At 42.1% G+C, this 18567-nt stretch overlaps 2 protein-coding genes across 21 annotated transcripts in view; one reads left to right on the plus strand and one right to left on the minus strand.

Annotated features, from left to right (window-relative positions):
* On the minus strand, positions 1-16273 carry FBXO9 (F-box protein 9). Of its 2 annotated transcripts, none has more exons than XM_080584545.1 (13): positions 15934-16273; positions 12121-12198; positions 10988-11146; positions 10289-10346; positions 8298-8397; positions 7645-7775; positions 6455-6569; positions 5666-5784; positions 5239-5329; positions 4201-4296; positions 3354-3447; positions 2706-2860; positions 1-1406 (listed from the first exon to the last, which is right to left on the minus strand). In XM_080584545.1, the coding sequence occupies exons 1-13, from the start codon at positions 15934-15936 to the stop codon at positions 1298-1300; spliced, it is 1308 nt and encodes a 435-aa protein (XP_080440671.1). In that variant the 5' UTR covers positions 15937-16273; the 3' UTR covers positions 1-1297. The 2 variants fall into 2 exon arrangements, with proteins under 2 accessions (XP_080440671.1, XP_080440670.1); XM_080584544.1 differs by having other exon boundaries at positions 12121-12194; positions 15934-16224.
* Positions 15343-18567, plus strand: part of CILK1 (ciliogenesis associated kinase 1) — a 24472-nt gene continuing 21247 nt past the window's right edge. For 3 of the 19 annotated variants that reach the window (XM_080584525.1, XM_080584537.1, XM_080584542.1), the window contains exons 1-3: positions 16382-16526; positions 16756-16847; positions 17785-17885. The gene's annotated coding sequence lies outside the window, so the exon portion shown is untranslated. Of the gene's footprint in view, positions 15472-16381; positions 16527-16608; positions 16670-16755; positions 16848-17784; positions 17886-18567 lie in introns of those variants that run through there. The other 16 variants (XM_080584543.1, XM_080584533.1, XM_080584534.1 and 13 more) reach the window with 12 other exon arrangements.

Raw genomic sequence — 18567 nt, forward strand, 5'->3', positions numbered from 1 at the left:
TTGTGTGTTCAAAATCATGGTTTATTGATGTATTTTTAATCGTGTAGCTTCTTGCAAAGATACACTTTATAAATTATGGAACAAGAATAGTTCTTTCCGCAGCTCTTTCAGACTTCAGTCCTCAACTCCAGGTCAGTATTTCGACATGAGATGTTCAAAGGCAAATTATGCAAAATGGCTTAAAAAAACTACACTAAAAAGCTTCAGTTCTTTCAGAACCCAAGATACATATGATAAGCTGTATTACAGTGTCTGCACTACACCCCCAAGCAATATATGCAGGAGAAGCAGCATACAGTACCTGCACCAATCTCAAGGTACACTTCATGATTTAGCAGTACACAGCACCTGAACATCTACAGCAGCCTCAAAATTTATCTTAGTACAACAAATGCTCGAAGGATTTACAGCATCTGTAGCAAGGTTAGATGAAGGGTTATAGCACATTACAAACACGTTTAAGCGAGGCCTGCTTACTCGTGCAATCAGACCTTGCCAACGCATAAGCAGTACACACACAAGCATTTCACCATTGCGCTGTGACACTTCCCAAGCAGAGCCATGTACCCTGCCAACTCAGCCTACAGTACAGGAGGACAGCTCGCTGCCCACGTCCTTCTCCCTTTTACATCCATCCCGTTGAGAAGGCAGACTCCACTGAACTTGTGTAAACCTCAAGTTACAGTTATGACCAGCTGGAATCACTGCATTGGTGGGGATGTACCTCTGCATTTAAACGTTACACTTCGTGACTGCTTGCCCTGGATTGTTTTTTTTCCTTAAGGTTGATGTTGACATAACGCCAGATCTTGAAGGCAAACAAAATAAATTTAATTTAAAGAAAACATTTATTTGAAGTTCTTTTAAGTCACACAGCTTAACAAATATAAGACAGCTTTCTCCCCTTCACATTTCAAACCTTCACCAGAGACCACAAACACTGTCCCGTGGACAATGAGATTTTCCTATAACAATTCCTTTTGGACAAACCAGTGTCCAGGCAGATGAAGACTCACATTTTAAGCAGACTGATTTATAAAATCTGTTTAAAAAAAATAAAAACTTTGTTATCAAATTCTTGTCACAACGTAAAGGTGTTTTATACTCATAAGCTTGATCTCAAAACAAATCCCCAGCCATAATCAAATGGAACGTACTGCCTTCAGAAAAAAGAAACAGAAAAAACCACCAACCCCAGAATTTTAAAATGCTCCAAATATATACACATTTATAACTTAAGTGCTCATTAGCTACAACCTTTTATTCATGCAAGAGTTGTGAGAGGAAAAGGTGTTTCTTAGAGCGGCTTTTCTGAAAATGCAGTAAAACTCTTCACTCGTGCAAAGAACAGAGGGGTGTACATCTTGTCAATGTCGAAAGTAGTAACTGCTGTCTCACCAGTCGATCTGCAAAGAGCATTATAAAAGTTATATCAGACACAAGTTTCTGTTTAACTCCCTCAATTATGCAGTCAAGTTCCACAGTACAGCACGTGCAAACTACAGCTGGAATGTACGTATCTTTCACACCGCCTCGTTCTAAAAGCATGTGAACGTTGGCTAGGTCACACCATACAGAATACACTTCTGCTTTAATAACAAAGAAATCACTTCCCCTTCTGCTTTTACTTCTAGCTCCTAAGCTTGAAAAAGAGCAGGGTATCACTTAAGCCATCATATTAGTCTTTAAAAAAATCCCCTTTCATTTGTTTCAACTAGAAACATGAATTCAGAACATAAAGTGACAGCAAGAACTTGTCTGTAAGTTTACAATACAAAAAAAGAAAACGAAATCCATGTATTTCTGAATATTAGTAAAAAAAAAAAAAAGTGCATGTCCCCTATCTGTGTCTTATATTCATCTTTATTCTAGTTTCAAAAGGACACCAGGATACTGACAGATAAAGCAGAACCCTACCCGAACAGGAATTTCAAGCTGAAAAGAATGTCTTCGATACTGCCACTTCTTAAAAAATGAGGTATGCAAATATTTGTTCTTATAAAAGCTGTTTTTCTGTTTGTGTAAGTTACCTATACTCCCAACCACTAGTAGTTTACTTCTTAGATTTTGTCCCTATAAAAGCACCGAATACAGAGGTTAAGAAGACTGGAAGACAAGACCACCTAGATCCACCCTAAATGCCAATGCCAAACATCTGGACAGCCAACCTGCCCACAGTTTAGAGTGGAAGGTGCAGGAACAGGGGTTAAAGCTCCTGCCGGGTTAGCGATGAGGACAGCTGGCCACACACCCGTACCTTGCACGGCTGGATTCTGCGGTCTGCAAGCACCACAGTGCCCACACAGCGGGTGCAGTGACTCTCACATAACGGTATTTATAGCTTGCACGGTTACAGAGGAACAGAAATAGACCTTAATGAATATAAGCTTGCCACACACTTTTACTGGCATCACATTGGAGTCATCCGAACGCTGTGCATAAATCCTTTAAATGGCTACAATGCTGCAACTCAACTACTCCGTGTGCTTCCCATACCGTTAGAAAAAGTTATTCAGATCTTGGGATTTCTTAAAGTTCGCTACAATACATCAAATCAGGACCAATTACTGTTCCCAGGACATTCTGTTAGAGCCTCATCAGTCTCAGAGCCTACACATTTTCTGAACTTAGCACTGGACAAATTCATGTCGCATGTATTCTTACAATTAAGTATCCTTCTTTGATCTCGCTCTGCATTTACTCACTTGTAAGTTATGTGACAAGAATGATGTATCCAAACCAGTTTGTTGAACCTCTGGCGCCCACTGGAGCACAACTGCAGTCCTACATGGAAGCTGTGATCTGTTTCTTGTACAGGAACACGACGGAAATACCTGTATTTGTGGTAGTCAATTGGTTTCTGTGCAAAGAAAACGAAAGTTTTGAATTTAAATGTTTTCACAGGAAAATAAGAACAGAGGACACCACCCAAACTACATAAACTCACTGTAAAGTAAGGTAACACTTCTAACGCATTTATTTTCATTTAATGCTGTGGAACATCTACAGAAACACAGTCACAAAATGATCTCAGAAAATGACCTCTTCCACCCTTCCCCCGTCTGTTACAAACTACCTAACAGCACCACACATAGCAATTAAGCCTAAAGAGGAGAACCACTGCCCAATTGTGAACCAAATATTTATCTGTCTTAATAAAGGTTATTACAGATTTGAGGAAAAAAGACAATTCATCACATTTATGTATTTATGTTAAACATTTTTAAACATTCATTTTTCAATCCTCTGCTGTAATACAGATCTTCGGGTGCCTTAAAATATTCGGTCTGAGAAAAACCTTATTAAAAAGCCCTCTCCTTAAATTATTTTTCTCTATTCTGTATTCTACCTACCTCTTCCTTTTTCTTCATTATTACAGCAAATACTTTGGTTTGATTGTCCGTTTCCTGGGAAAGACGATAATGGCCAAGTAAGATTGCATCCGTTCTGGAAGGTTAAGAGGAAGACAGTGTCAAGGGCAAAGAAGTTTGCTGTCCCAAAAGTCTTCTACAAATATCAGTAATGAAAAGAAGACTATGTATCATAATCCAGGAGACCTATTTTTATTTGCATTTGGTAAATACCAGGCTCATTCATAGTACAAAATTAGGAAATCATTTTGGAAGGCTGCTTTTAAATTTTCCCAGATAGAACTGATTAACTTATTATCTTTACTGTCCTATCTAGCCTACTGCTAAGTATTTTCAGGTTTCTGGTGAACAGTCCAAGCCTGTTCTGAAGTCCCAAATGATTTTCTGTATTTTTAATAAGACCACACAAACATCAAAAAGAAATCAAGCAATAATTTACACAAGTCCCAGCAAAAACTTCACTGTCCTTCACAAACACAGTCAAGGAAATGTGAGAAAGCAGTCAATTACAAAATGGTATCTTTAAAAGTATACTAAAGCCACCAATCTAACAACACGTATTCTTCCATTTACTTCCTTTAAAAGTTCAAAAGCATGTATCCTGCAGAGGAAATCTACTTCTAATACCAGGACCTTAAAGTGAAGGGTATCTTGGCATAAAGACCAAAACTCTTTGTAGTTCCCAGTAGTTTTCCTACAACAAAAATAACATTACATTTTTGCTCTTGTCTTGCTAAGCCCAGATACAGAATTGGACACAAAAGTAGGTAGAAATTGCCACACAGAAGCGATAGGGAAACTGTACAGCTAAATATTTTCTTCCATTAACCTTGTATTTTTAGTCCGTAAGCGAGGAACGATAGATTGAGGATCTTCAGGAGTTGTTAGCATCATAACTTGACCATCTGGAAAGAATCTCAAATACCTGCAAAAATATAATTACACAATATAAATCTAGATTTATTTATTTATTTTAAAAATCACTGGACATTTCACAGAAGGAGATAGCAGAAAAAGAGATCAAAACACAAAAGAGAGTTTTGAATATTAAAAGATCAAGTTATGAGGAGTTATGCAAAAGGAGAGCAGTTGGGGAGCTTTGCCAGCTCTCACTAAAGCAAGCAGGCTATTCTGGAGTCAAAACTGACCTCAAGTAAGTTTTCTCCATTTCCAGCACCCGTTGAAAGAAATGCAATAAAAATCTTAATTACAGTGTTAGTATGGAATGGACAATGTCATATGGTCTTTTTCAGGTTCTGGGATCTGATTAACTTTTACACTACTCAGATACCATCTTGATGTTTGGGAGACTCTATAAATAGCCATGAGATTCAACAATTTCTATTAAGTTTCCAGCCTCAGAAAAGACAGCGGAGTGGAACAAACTTAGTGAACAGCAGAATGAAGGACAAAAGAAAAATAGCCTGAAGAAACCAATGGGAACGTATTTACAGCAAGTTGAGAAAGCTCAGCCTCTTGATTACGTAAAACTGGTTACAAATGAGTTAAAATAAACAGCTCTCATATAATCACTTGTTTTCCCTTTGCTAAAAGCAATTATTATATCAGAAATGTAAAAGAGAAGTGATTTGGGGAATGAAATCTGTCTATTAATGTTATTACTGTTGAACTTCTATCCCCATGAAACAGTATAACCAAACATGAAATGTGTTTCTAAGTCCGCCTCTAATTATTGTAACAAGGACTATTTCTTAAGACCTGTTCTCAAAAAAAAATATATAGCCTTGCACACAGTAATAGCTCCACTGGGTTTTACAGAGTGATTAATGTTTGAGATATCAAGGGCTGGATCTAAAGAACTTAAGAGAGAGAAACATTTCACTCACTCATTGTACTACAGTTCTACCTGTAATATTCCACTTGGTGCCATGCTCTATAGAAACCATCAAGAGATTGTTCTCCTTGGCGTATGTACGTTGTCTTGCTGATATACACACCTACAGGAATGAAGGAAACAAGCATATGAACAAAAACAAAGTGTATACAATACTTAAGATTAAAAATGGTAACACAAAACTTTTGAGTTTTTGTTACTTAAATACGTGGAAGTTTTTGTTTGTCCCGTACACCCTCCCCTTGTTTTTACAGATATTCTACAGATTCAAAAGCCCACAGAATCACAGAATGGTTGAGGTTGGAAGGGCGAGAGCTGGTTACCCAGTCCCAGTAAATTCAGATCAGGTCTAACAAAGTCATAAACATAAAACCCATCTGATTGCTCCTGTCATGGTTACATGCAGTAACTAAAATCTGTTGCCCAAAGTACACCTCACCATCAAATCGAACGCGAGGCCTTTCCAAAAACATTTCCCTCCAAGAGGAATACGGAACAAGCTTATTGCAACTCCTGCCCCATACTTTCAAACAGACTTGGTGCCAGATTTCAGGATCTCTAGTAAAAATAAGAAAAAAGTAAAACTTTTAACTCAAAACTTTCCTGCAAACTTCATCTTTTATGTATCAGAACAACAAATGCCTTTATTTGGTTTGAATGCAACTGAAAGAAGCTTTCTTGAGCTACTGTGGCTCATAGAGTAGCATAATTTAAAGTCATTAATTTCCTTAATCCTGGAGCATTTGAAAGCCATTTCCTTCTCCCCAAGAAATCCAAGAACACAATGTAATTTTCAGCCAAGTACAGAAGAGCATTTCAGCAGTCTGGCACTCCTCTGTGTGGCCATGAGGATAACGACACGACAAACGTTTTGGAGACCTTGCAAACAGGGCAGAAGCACTCTCAGTTACTTTTATTACAGTGAAGTCATCTAACATACCGATCAGTGGCATACTCAAAAGCTGATTAGCACCGTGAGGAGCGTAACATGGGACTTGCCATGGGAAGAAAATGCAGGACATGGTCCTACACATAAAATTTAGTGGCCTGCATGAAAACAAACCAATGAAAGAAAACAAAAAACCTGACCCCTTCAATACTGACAATTTTGTTCTATGAATTTGTTATCCACCTCTACATGCTGTTTATACATGCTTGTGCATAAAACATTTTTTTTTCTTCCTTAGAGCAGATAGAAGCTTTACTCTAGGTAAATTGTCTACAATACCTGGCACAAATGTAAAATCCTCGGCAAACAAGAGATAATTGCTCTAATGATCTTAGGTCCAAGTCACTCGAAACCACCCATCGGAAGATGTACATTAGTACTTCCAAAGGCAACGCTGCAAATAGAAAACAGTTTCTTGTTAGATTGTAATGTGTAAATCAATAGTTTGTCTGTATTTCAGTTACTGACATTCTGACTTTCCACAAAAAAAAAATAAATCTATTTTTCCACACTGCAGGCAGATACCATGGTAGCTACCAAGAACAAATGGAAAAAAAAAATCAGAAGTTAAGACTCAATTGCATTATGTTAAAACAACAGGACAAAAATGCAGTGTTAGACTACAAATACGAGTACTTGTAAGGTACCAAATTCCACAGGTACATTGCACATACAGTGTCTGTAAAGCTGCTTTTTTATTCCATCTCATCTAACGTATAACATTACCTCAAAGCACACTGCTTTGGCAAGACAAGCTCAGATCACATTCCGTAATGGATAAAACATCCTAAGAACAATGTATGCACTATGAAATTGGTGTCACGTCACTCTGTATTTTGTGGTACAAGTCCAGTGGTGTTATGAAAATGTTAATGTTATCACATGTTATAAAATGTTATCACACAGCATTGTTTTAAAACGTCTTCTAATGTAATATAAGATAATGACAGAATCCTCATCAAAGCTCCACAAGATCATATGAGAATTCTCCTAGCATTCTCACTGAATTTCTAATGCCCTAAGAATTTTGGCTTCATTTCCTTCTTATAACTTTCTGCCTCCCTGTGTTTTCTCTGTTTCAGCTGTAAATAGTCTTGTTCACTGATCTTCTATTATTAGGAATTACATTTCATTTATTTTCAACAAGTGGTGCTTTCTGGAGCCTACGGCTTGACCTGTAACACCACATCCACAAAAGACTCAATGACTTTCCTCACTATAACTGCTTTGAGATCAAGTGAAAATAGCTGAGGCACAAATCATACATACTACATAAAAAAGGTTGTAGGTTTAAGGCAAAACCATCCAAGACATCGTTAGATATAACTATAAAAGTAAATAAAGAGATACTGTGTACTTTTCTCTAAAGTTACCTTTAGAATGAAAAAGGTAAATGTTTTAATAAAGTCAGAGTGAAACATCTATAAAAATTCTTCCCCTGAACTCCTGAAGTCCATCTTAACTCATACCTGAGATATGGGTCTGATTAACGTCAAGCTCAGGCTGACAAAGTTTGACAGAAGAGTCCTGAAGAGTTAACTGTTGCTGGAAATCTGACAGGAGATCAGCCATTTTGCCATCCTCTTCGTTATCCTCAACACTAGGAAGAGGGAATGCCAAAACTTTGATATCAGACGTAACAACAGGTGTCCTTATCTTTGCATCAATTTGCCGGATCATATTTAAGTTGCATGTCACAATATGGTCCTTTAACAGGCTCATGCTTGCTTGCACAAAGTAACCACAGACTACACAACTCTCCTTAATCTCATAACAAAATACTTTCCTTCTCCTACGTTGGGATACAAAGCTGTTGAACGATCTTCCAGTCACTTTTTAGTATCACTTAATTCTACTCTAGACAAGCTTAATAGGATGAGCTGAGAATAAAGAGCCCAGCCTGCAACTAGCAGACCTATCAATGGGTTTTAAAACGTATAGAGAGGACAATTATGTTTGGGCCTGTCGTGACTAAAACCATAGTAAGATGTTACACTGAACAAACCTGCCTTTATTTTGATGACTACGATGGAAAGCCCCAGTACCTACAGAACACACTGTAAATCATTTTACTCAGGTTTCAATACTCCTATGCACTTAATTAGTAAGTTTTCATACTCACCACCTCTTTCCAACTCCATCACCATCTGGGGACCGTGTATAGGTGATCCTAAACTCTATGTCAGGTACAAGCTGCATGGCTAGACGATAAAACTTGATGGCTGCAAACAAAAGGTCTAATATTTAAATGTGTCTGATGCCTATATTAGCTTACCAAAGCAAAGACTTGTTTCAGAGAGATGACTTCAAGTAGAAGTACTGAAAACTGAAAAACGTGGAAAATGTCTTTGCATAGTAAATCCTGTTTAATCTAAACTGATTAGGCGTAAATTCAATACAGAAGAAAAACAAATCAAACACTGTCAAAACTAAAAACTTCATATACTCCTTCATAATAAAGATTTCTCATGTTTCAGCTTTTACAGATTTGCCTTAACCACAAAAAAAAAAATCAGTTGTGGAGTACAAAATTTTACAGTAAATATGTATGCTAAAGTCCTGATTTTGTTTGTTGCATAAGACTAGAAGTTTTTCCAGCAAGCCACAGAATTTTTAAGCATTGCTGTCATAAATAACCAAAAGGAACATGAAACTGAATTTGAAAGAAGATGTAGGTATACTTTAAATTCCCAATACAGTACAGACAAATATTCAGACATACGTAACATTATATAGGTGAAGTATCAAAAAATATTGCTGTATGTTTAAAAAACATCGACAACCGACCCAAAACAAGTAAATTTTACCATGGTACCGTGGAAGCTACACAAGGCACAGGAGCAAGCCACTCAAAACACTGAGGATGAGGAACGTGACTGGTTTGAAAGAAGCCTTTTCAGAAAGCAAACAAAAGACTATGGGATGTGAGAGAGAACTGACAGCTGGGGCTTCATCCAGCACTCAGAGAAAGTACTTCTGCCTTTAACACTCCAAAGATGCTACAAACACTGAGTAGAGAAAGAGGCAAAGGAAAAAAACCCTGCATGAAAGAACTGTTACTTAAGATGCAGCATGGCTTTCTTCTGAGTTAACTCTGTGGATCCTTCTGAAGGCAATGGATTCATTGTACATGCATACATGATCTTAACACCAGTATTAAAAAAGACTGAATGTATTTATATGCCTCTTTATATCCCCACATGATTATTCCCACGTGATGATACTAAGACCGGATAGCCATTCTCCCTCAGCTTCGACCTTTAAAAAGACAAACCAAACCGTCAGTGAGTTTGGAGCTCAGAACTTGATACACTAATGAATCTGAGAAGCCTGAGTTTGGGACAAGTAAGTGTTCATGTTCCCTTGAGTACCTGTCAGTGCTGCTGACTGACAGCTAGCATCCTGTGGCTGGTGAGGATAGGGAACAGCAGCAGCCTCAGCTGAACAGATCAGTCTCAACTTTAGCATTCAGTCTCCGAGCTAGGCCTGTACTGTACTTGAGCACAAAGAAGCTGCTTCACATAACTGCCTCACAAACGTCAGGTATCAGCAGATACCAGAAGCAGGCTTAAAAAGTCACTTGGATTCTGGCGAACTGGGCCAGGTCAGCAGATAAAAGTGTGGTCTGAAAACAGATGTCCCAACACACGCTCAGTAATTTATCTGTCTGGTGTAGGACCTTGTTACTGAGGTCTCATATGGATGTATGTGTAGGAACAGTCCTCCCAAACAACTGCTACACGTATCGAGGCCCTGCTTCTCATGACATGGCTGAGCATCACTTGCTGGTGGGAAGTGCAGAATAATTGTTTTCTCCTTTTGTTTCTGTGTGGGCTATGCCTTTTTTTTTCCCTTTAAGCTAGTGCGAAAATTTTTAGATTTCAAAATACTCTCGTGTTTTGTCCACAATCTAGAAATTCTTTCCTTGATTCTTTCAACCGTAGATCTGCGATACAATGGTTCCTTTTACAGCATGGTTGTTTGCTTATCCAAATAATTCTCAAATTACTGTTAGCCTTCAGTTTAAGTTCACTGTCATCACGCACTCTTATTCATAAATTAGTAGGTTAAATTACTCTGCAGCAAAGACACTCACTGCAGACTTCCTATTACCTTCATAAAGGGCCCCATTTTGTTCTTCTTCTACTGCCTTCAGGAAAAGTTCTTTTGCCTGCAGAATAAATTACACAGAACACTTAAGTTGGTTGTAAATACAAGAGCAATGCCATTTGATTTTAAATTATTTTTCATCTTATCTACTATACTCTACAAAGGAGTACAAAATACCTCTATACACAAAATGATAGAACATGTTCATAAGCTACAAGCCAGAAGTGAAATTCCCATACAACAACTTCTCCAAGTTCTTTAAAAAAAGATTTAAACAAGTTAAAAAAAAAGAAGAAAAAAAAGTCCCACCAGCCTGCACCTGGATCACAGCATGGTGCTGGAGGTGTAAGAAGTGTAGAAAGTTAACACAACTATTCTAACTGGATCACAATACTTCCATCGCGGCTCACTTTTCACAGGGTTATATAAATTAATTCTTTTCAGTACTTTGACTCCTTTATAACAGCAGGTGGACTTGCAGCTATGACAATGCTTTGCAAAGCTTTGTAGCTTTACAAAAACAGATAGCTATCCATTCCAAAAGGAGATGACGAGATGGAAAAGAACCAAAAAATAGCCTAAGCCTCATCTTAGGAAATAAAAGACACTGATTATTGAAGTAGTATTGAAATATTTAGGAGAAAATGCAATGCTACACTGGGACGGAAAATAACAACAGAACCACACATTCATTTGTTGTACCTTTTCCTCTTTTGCTATCTCCTGTTTCCCTCTGGTATCTGCAGACTTTACTCCAAGTCCTCTTGGTGATGCTCTGCATGGCGGAGTTTCCAACCCGCTAGAACTCACACCTGGGGCAAGCTCAAACATCCATTGAGCTCTGAACATCTGGAGCTCTGCCTAAAACATCCAATTAATTCCGACTTAGTATCACGTATTCAGACGGTACGCCTTCTAAGCGGAGATTATACAGTACTAACACACAAAAGAATTCCAAATTATGCGTTACACTTCCAAGTCTTGGTTCTTCCAAGGTTGTTAACATGGACAGTTAGCAATAGTTCTATAGAACATTTTTTAAAAGTGCACGTGTATTTGTTCAATGTCATTCAGTAACACAATTGCCTTTATCCGGACTGTCTACCTCAGAAGAAAAACTGGGATGTTCCAAGAAGTGGCTGTTAGTAGTATGGTTATGACCTAAGACTCCATAGAAAAATATGCTTTTGAGAGATATCGTGTGTTCTTATTCATGCAGAACTACCTTAAGCACGAATTAATTCTTGAAATGAAAATGTAGAAAAGCTCATTTTTGTACGTAAGCATACTAAGCTTTACAACAATCAAGGCCGTCACTTAGATAAAATACAACTGAGGCCTTACATTCCTTTCTCTTTTAAGAAAGAAAGCATTACACTTTGTGAAACAAGACAAGTTATTCTTGCCGTGCATTTTCTTCACCATCTTTGAAGTTACACTTTAAGTGTTTCTAGCAGTTGTCAAGACTGCTAGGGAGCACCAACACAGAAAACAAGCAAATGTAAGAAAACATGTTTTTCTATCAGACTGATTTTATCAACTTTCTGCTCCAGAAGAAAGTGTCACATTACGCCTGAGTTTAATCAATACAGAAATTGCTGTCTGATTTCCACAGTTCTTCAAAGAAATTCCAGATCTGCCACAAACTTCCATCTGTACAGCTACCTGACGGCTGACTTTACTGAAGCACAATGTAAAATTTCACTTTTGGAGGGGCAGAGACATTAAGCACACGTCATATCAACAAATACGTGATAACCAGATGAACACAAACAGTGCAGCTGAAATCACAGCAGTGCTGCGTTCAAAATAAAATGCTAGTGTATACAACGTACCTGAAGATTTGCTTCACCAGATCTTTCGTTGTCATCAGTTCTTACCAAATCAGAGTGACAATCTTCTTCAGCTTCTGCCTAGTAGAGAGTAGTCAGATGTGATTACAGAGTGCAAGTCCCTACAGAAATTTCATAACACACAACTATCATGGATACACATTAAAAAAAAAAAATACCACACACACACCGCTTCTCCCACATCATACGTGTCCACTCCCACTGGTCAATCTTAATTGACAATAAAAATTAATCTTAAATTAACCGGTATTGTTTGCACTTCCCTATTAACCCAATGAAGATGTTTCTTGCCCTTCAGCCCTATCGATCCAACACAGGCTAGTTATGTATCACCTGAAGGCTCACATACACGAGCACGCTGCCACGATACCCAAATAAAAACACTCAGTGTCCACATCAAAACACAGAACCAAAACTTCCTTAAGCCGTGGTGTGATTCATAGAGGAAATCAAAAATAATCACTATCTTCTCATTGTAAAGATAACCAATAGTTTTGATTTAATACTTATGAAAGCATGAAAAGACAAGTTCTTAGAGTAACAATAGCTACTTTATGAAATGATGGGACAGTAAGGGCAATCTCAAAAAATTACATATGAAAATATAAAGTACCCGCCCTATTGAAAAAGGAGTTAAGAAGCTAGCATGAGAGCTTGACGGCTGGTTTTGTTTACAATACTGCTGTGAGATAAGTTAAACAAATAAGACCTTAAATGAGACAAAGCTTTTACTGAACTTAACAAGGCCCAACATATCAGTTAGACAGCTAGTTTAAGAGCAGAACTTAAAAATACCCCTCCTTAAAAAAAAAAAAAGAGAAAAAAAGAAGCTTCCCCCATCCTACTTCAGAAAGGGAAATTTCTCATTGCTAAAATGTACTTGGACTGTATAGAATCTGTGCTAAAATAAAACAAACTCTGAGTATCAGTGACAAGCCACCACAATGAAAACAGCAGCAAGATGCCAGTAGAGAAAAAAAAATCAATAAAGACTGAGACATTTGTTTAAAGTTCTTCCTGCTTCTGAGGCATCCCAGTTTTTATAAGATTCTGTGCTAAAATTCACATCTAGCTCTGCAAGTATGTCACAGAAAGTGAGATTAAGAAGGTAAACCTGGCATTAAGATTACCAGCACTACTTATAGAAGCTCTGCGTCCCCCTCCATCCTCCTGCAGATAGCCCTCGAAGACTTAAAATGACATCCTGTAAACTTACTAGTGAGAGTCTTTGGAATTCTCGTAATTAAATCCCTATCTCCTGCACAGCATCAGTGCAGCTGTCAAAGCATTTCTGCATTCAGAAAGTTTACAGAATTTATATAACACCTGGACGCTGACGATCAAGCAGAACACTGGCAAACCCGATGGGCAAAAGTTTAATCTCTTTGTCTTGGTGACAAGCACATCCCTGGAGTCCAGCTCGTAGCACCTGTCCCTGGTTCCCTAAACTACCACAGACTTACTGGACTGGCTTGTCATCTGTAGATGTGCTTTCACTGATACGTTGGTTGATTGATCTTTTACAATTCAATATGCAAACAGCATTGGTTGGTTAAAAAAGACATTGTGTCTGCTTCTACACTGATTCTTAAGGTTGTGTATTTTAAATTTCTCAGTGGAGGAAGTAGGTAAGCCAGAATGTACCAAAGCCTTAAATCTGAGCAAGGAGTAAAATAACTTAGAAACATCATGGTTTTTGACTCCAGAATTTGGTTGCAGGCTGTTAACGTTGTACAAGTTGCAGCAGACCTATCTGTCTACTCTCGAAGAGTACTTCGGCACACAGGGACTACACCTACGCCGGGCAGAGACAGGCAGGAACAAGCTAGCTCTGCCACGCATGTGTTGTATCTGCGTTATTACGGCACGGTGCTGGCACAAACAAGGCCTACCTCTGCCTGCACAGAGTGCAGAGCCACAAGGCTTCTGGCTTGCAGCTGAATTTTGTCCAGGCAGCTCTCAGTCTGGGCAGAAGAAGCCTGGTTTTATCTGCAAAATGCAGAGACTAGGAAAGTTATTTCTAACTAAATCAACACATTATCTCCCGGCGCATAAAGGCACACCCATTAAAAGCTTTAAACTACAAAGTCTGCAAATAAGCTATTTTAAGCCAATAAGAGCTAGAATTATCTGCGTTTTAAAGTTGGCTGAAGTCTACCTTGTTGGTTCCTTCCAGCTCGGGGTACTCTATGATTCTACCTACTGTTCAAAAACTTGGTTTCAGTAACTTTTCGTGAGTCTTGATTTTCTTCCCCTTGCCTTTGTTTCAACTGCCCTACCTGCTCTTCATTTCTGAGTCAAAAATCAGCCACGGTTCTGGACCAACTGCTTCCAAAATATGGTCCAATGCTCTTTAAAACTTCAATGTGCTCTCAATCTCAATCCAAAATAAAAATAAAAATAAACCATACTATGGAGACCTACTCCAAAGCCCAACAGCTGTACAAAAAAACAGAAAGCATTAAAAAATTCTTTACAACCAAAGTTTGGCTTTCATCTTTACTTCTATGCCGAGTTCACGTCTGTTCTGCAGTCTCTCATATGACAGGTTTGTCTTTTGTCAGCAGTGACAGCACAAGCTATCATCCCTCCAAATTTATCAGTAATGCAATTCTTTCACGTTGCTACTGAACAGCTAACTGGACTGGAAAACTGATCTCTATTAACAACCTTTCTGCTCTTTTATTTGATCTGTGAAATCCCCATGGTTTTGCTAGTACAAACACGTAAACACACGGGTAAAGCAGGCATCACCACTGGCAGGCAGCTCATGAGATCGTACCCAGGGCAGGTTTTGACTTGTAAAAACTGGCTCCTTCCCTGCATTCTGGTAATACTTAAGCTGTAATTATAGCTCCTCAAGTTCACAGAATCAGGTACTGTTACTACTTAGTAGCTTAAAGAAATCAAGCCTGTTCATCTTTACGCTATTGGCCTTCCTTGTGCTACAAGCCAGGCGTCCTACGTAACAGCGACTCGATCCTGCTTAAAAAGCGAGCCATCCTCAGTGCAGGCTGATCAGCTCAAACGATTTTTGCTGTGAGAAAAGTGGCAGCAAACCAAGCATCCAAAAGGTCAACAGGGAGACAGCAAACATCAGAGCCAGCCTGTGACCTGCAAAAAGAAGTCTGCTGAGTCAATTTGATTCTGATTTGTTTGCAAAGCTTTAGAAAATATTTGCCAAATACAAAAACTAGCTTACGCGTGTGGCTTAGCTTTAACTATTTTGCAATCAACAATTGCATGCTGCTCTCCTCCGAGCACAACAGCCACTTCCTAGAGGGCTCGGCACTGCAGCTGAGCATTCCGGATCTTTGCTTCAGCAAAATAAAGGTAAGAAACAGTTCAAAGCCCAAGAGGGCTACGTGCCAATCGTTGGGAATTGGAGAATAAGCAGGGATGACACTGCAAAACTGTGACCGATGGCCAACGCTCTCCTTGAATTGTAGGGAAATGAGGAGTAGCTCATGGTTTTGTCTATGTGGTTGGAGTGATATTATGTCCAAAAATTGGTGTTTTAAGTCGTAGTGGTGAGTTCTGAGGGCTCTTGAAGGATATAAAAGGCTTGGGTTTGAATGGCCGGGCTCTCGGGGCGGACAGCCGGACTGACCCGGCGGTGCTGTCGGGAAAGCAGCCCTGACCCAGCCTCCTGACACCTCAGACCCCAAACCCTTAACGAGCGGGGTGCCTGCCCCCAGATCACCTCAGAGGCGTCGCGTTAAGGGGTGCAGCCCCCGCTCCCGGCAGCGGCCGCCCCCCAGCCCGGCCCCGCCGCCCTCCGCCGCCCCCTCTCACCATGCTGCCGGCCCTCGGGCGGCTCCGTCCCGTGCCGGGGGTCCGTGCCCCCCTTCCCTCGTCCCGCCTGGTCCCCGCGGGGGGCACTTAGCAGAGTTCTCGGTCGGAGAAGCGCACCACGCAGCGGGAGTCGCGGCGGGCCCTGCGGACGGCAGCCATCTTGCCCGGCGGTGAGGGGCCGGCGGAGCGGGAGCGGCGGGGACACGGCGCCACACCGACCCGCCGCGCCAGAGCGCCGCCCGCCGCGCGGGCCGCTCTGAGGAGACAGCGCCGCCGCCGCGGCGGGGACTACGAATCCCAGCGCGCACCGCGGCCCCGCCGCCGTTCTCCTGCATGAAGGGCCGCGGCGCGGTGCCTGCTGGGAAATGAAGTCCAGCGGGGATCCCGGCCCCGGCCGGCGCAGAGGCTGCCGGGAAGTGTAGTCCGGCGGCAGCGCTCCGTCCCCGCTGGGCGGCGCCATTTTCTCGGCGAGCGGCCCGGGCCTGGGGCCGGGCCCGGCTCCCGCCCGAGGCCGCCGCGGCCCAGCGCCGTGCTGCTGCTGCCGCCGGCACGGGGGGGCCCTGCCCTTTCTGGAGGCCCTTTGTGGGCGATGGGTGAGTGGGCCGGGCTAATTAGCAGCTGGCTAACGAAGGGGAGGGGTGGCGGTGGTGGTGTTCGAGCCGCGCGCCTCTCGTCGTGCCGTGTCCTCGCCCGCCCGCCCCAGTGAGAAGGTTTTATTGCGGGGGGTGTTGTGTTTGTACGTGGCGTGTGTGGTCAGGTTCTCCAAAATTGGGTGGAAATCGGGTTTTAAATCTGCATAACAGTCTTTGTTGTTGTTTTCAGGAAAATACCGTCTGTGTGTCTTTGCATGTGAGCTGTTAACCCTTATCCATGCCTGCAGCCGTGAGGAATGTGTGTCTGTAGTGGGCAGGCAGGTGAGAGCTCGGGCCTGGGCAGCGAGGGCAGGCAACGGGGAGGGAGTCACCAGAGGGAGTGTAAGGGAGGTGGCACAGCTTTCAAACCAGCCCTTCACCCACTACACCCGTGGGGAGGAGAGGGAGAAGTAACAGGGCTGGCTGCAGGCACGCCCGTGGAGTTCGTGGTCTGGAGCAGCGAGGGCGAGGGGTTGGGGTTGTAGCAGAGCGGCTGAGGTTTTCGGATGCTCCATACCGCTACAACGGGTTGTCTGTAACGGGGCTTGTAGTTTGGGCTTGGAGGCAGAGCTGTCAGGCTTTTCTCCTGCCTGGGTGTGTCTCTGTTCATCGGGGAGTGAGGGAAGCCTGCTTCTAACAACAGAAAAACAGGGTGCTCTGTCACGGGGTTGGACACAAGTACGCGTTTATGCTTAGAAGACGTAATAGGGATGACTTAAAGCAGAAATCTCTTTTGAATAAGTACACCCAGCTCCAGCTGGCTTCACTGAGAGTGATGCATGCCTATAGAAGGAGATTTAACTCTTTTCTGTTCTCTTGAAATATTATTTTAATTTAAGCAATGTAACTGCTCTGAAGATCAGCCTCTATTTAGATGCGTGGTCTGGGCATCCAGACCTTTCAGGCTTTTTAAACAAACCTCCTTTTAAATGAGTGCACTTCGCTGTAGGATTCCCTGGCACAGCATACTGCCCAGGGGAGGAGCTGCATGTGCCATGCTCCTGAGTTCCAAGCCCAGCTCACTTTGTTTTGTAAACCCCAGGCCCCAGGGAAATAACTTTGTGATGTACTTTTAAAACCGAAGTGAAGGAGTGTGAAAAGCAGGTAGGACAGAGTTATTGTTACAGTTGGGTCTGGCAGTCGGTTGCTTGAGGCCAATTGTTTTTTGTTCTTTGTTTCCCTTGTGTGCCTCCTCCTTCCGTCCCTGTGACCCCGCTAGAGCCAGCAGGAGCCTCCGGTGCTCAGGAAGGGCAGGATCAGGCCTTCTGCACAGTAGCAGGAAGACTACAGCTGGGGGACAGCACTGTGGATGCCTGAGCGGTAACGGGAAAGCAGCTCTCTTCCTGCTGTTTGCTAGCAGTTCCGCAGTCCTGCGTGGCCGTACTGTTTTGCTATTTAAACTCATCTCGGAGATGGCAGTGAGGCCAGTCCCCCGGGGATTATCTTCGTGTAATTATACTAAAATCCAGCTGGGCCCTAATCCCTGCTCAGGCTGCCAGCCGGGGCTTGCAGCCGGCCTTCTCCCCCCTCAGTGCCCCCCCTCTTTCGGGCACAGCCGGGAGCCTTCCCGGTGCCTGGGGGGCCATGGATGCCCCCAGCCCTGCTGCCTGCCTGCCCTCTCTCGCTCCCTGCCTCCTGCCCGTGAGGGGAATGGTGCTGGCCTAGCACAGCCGTTGCCACCAGGCGTTACCCCCAGGCCAATGGCCCAAGCACATCCAGCCTCTCTCCGCTGGTGTGGGGCTTTTTTTTTCCCTGTGGAAGGAGGCAAAACCGCCCACCGGTGAGTATGGCATGAGGTGGGTGGGTGAGTGCCCGGCAGGGCGAGCTGCAGCTGCAGAGCCCTCCTCGCTTCTGTCTGAGCACCAGGATGGAGCGGCCCCTGCTCCTTTGCATCGGGGCTGCAAGGCAGAGGAGGCATGTGGAGCCTGTGACTTGTGTCATGATGGCTTTGTAAAGCCTCCTGGGCCCCCTTGTTGCTGGTGGAGTCTTCCCCATCACTTAC

This window comes from Anser brachyrhynchus (genome assembly GCF_964034855.1).
Source record: "Anser brachyrhynchus genome assembly, chromosome: 3".
Lineage (NCBI taxonomy): Eukaryota > Metazoa > Chordata > Aves > Anseriformes > Anatidae > Anser > Anser brachyrhynchus.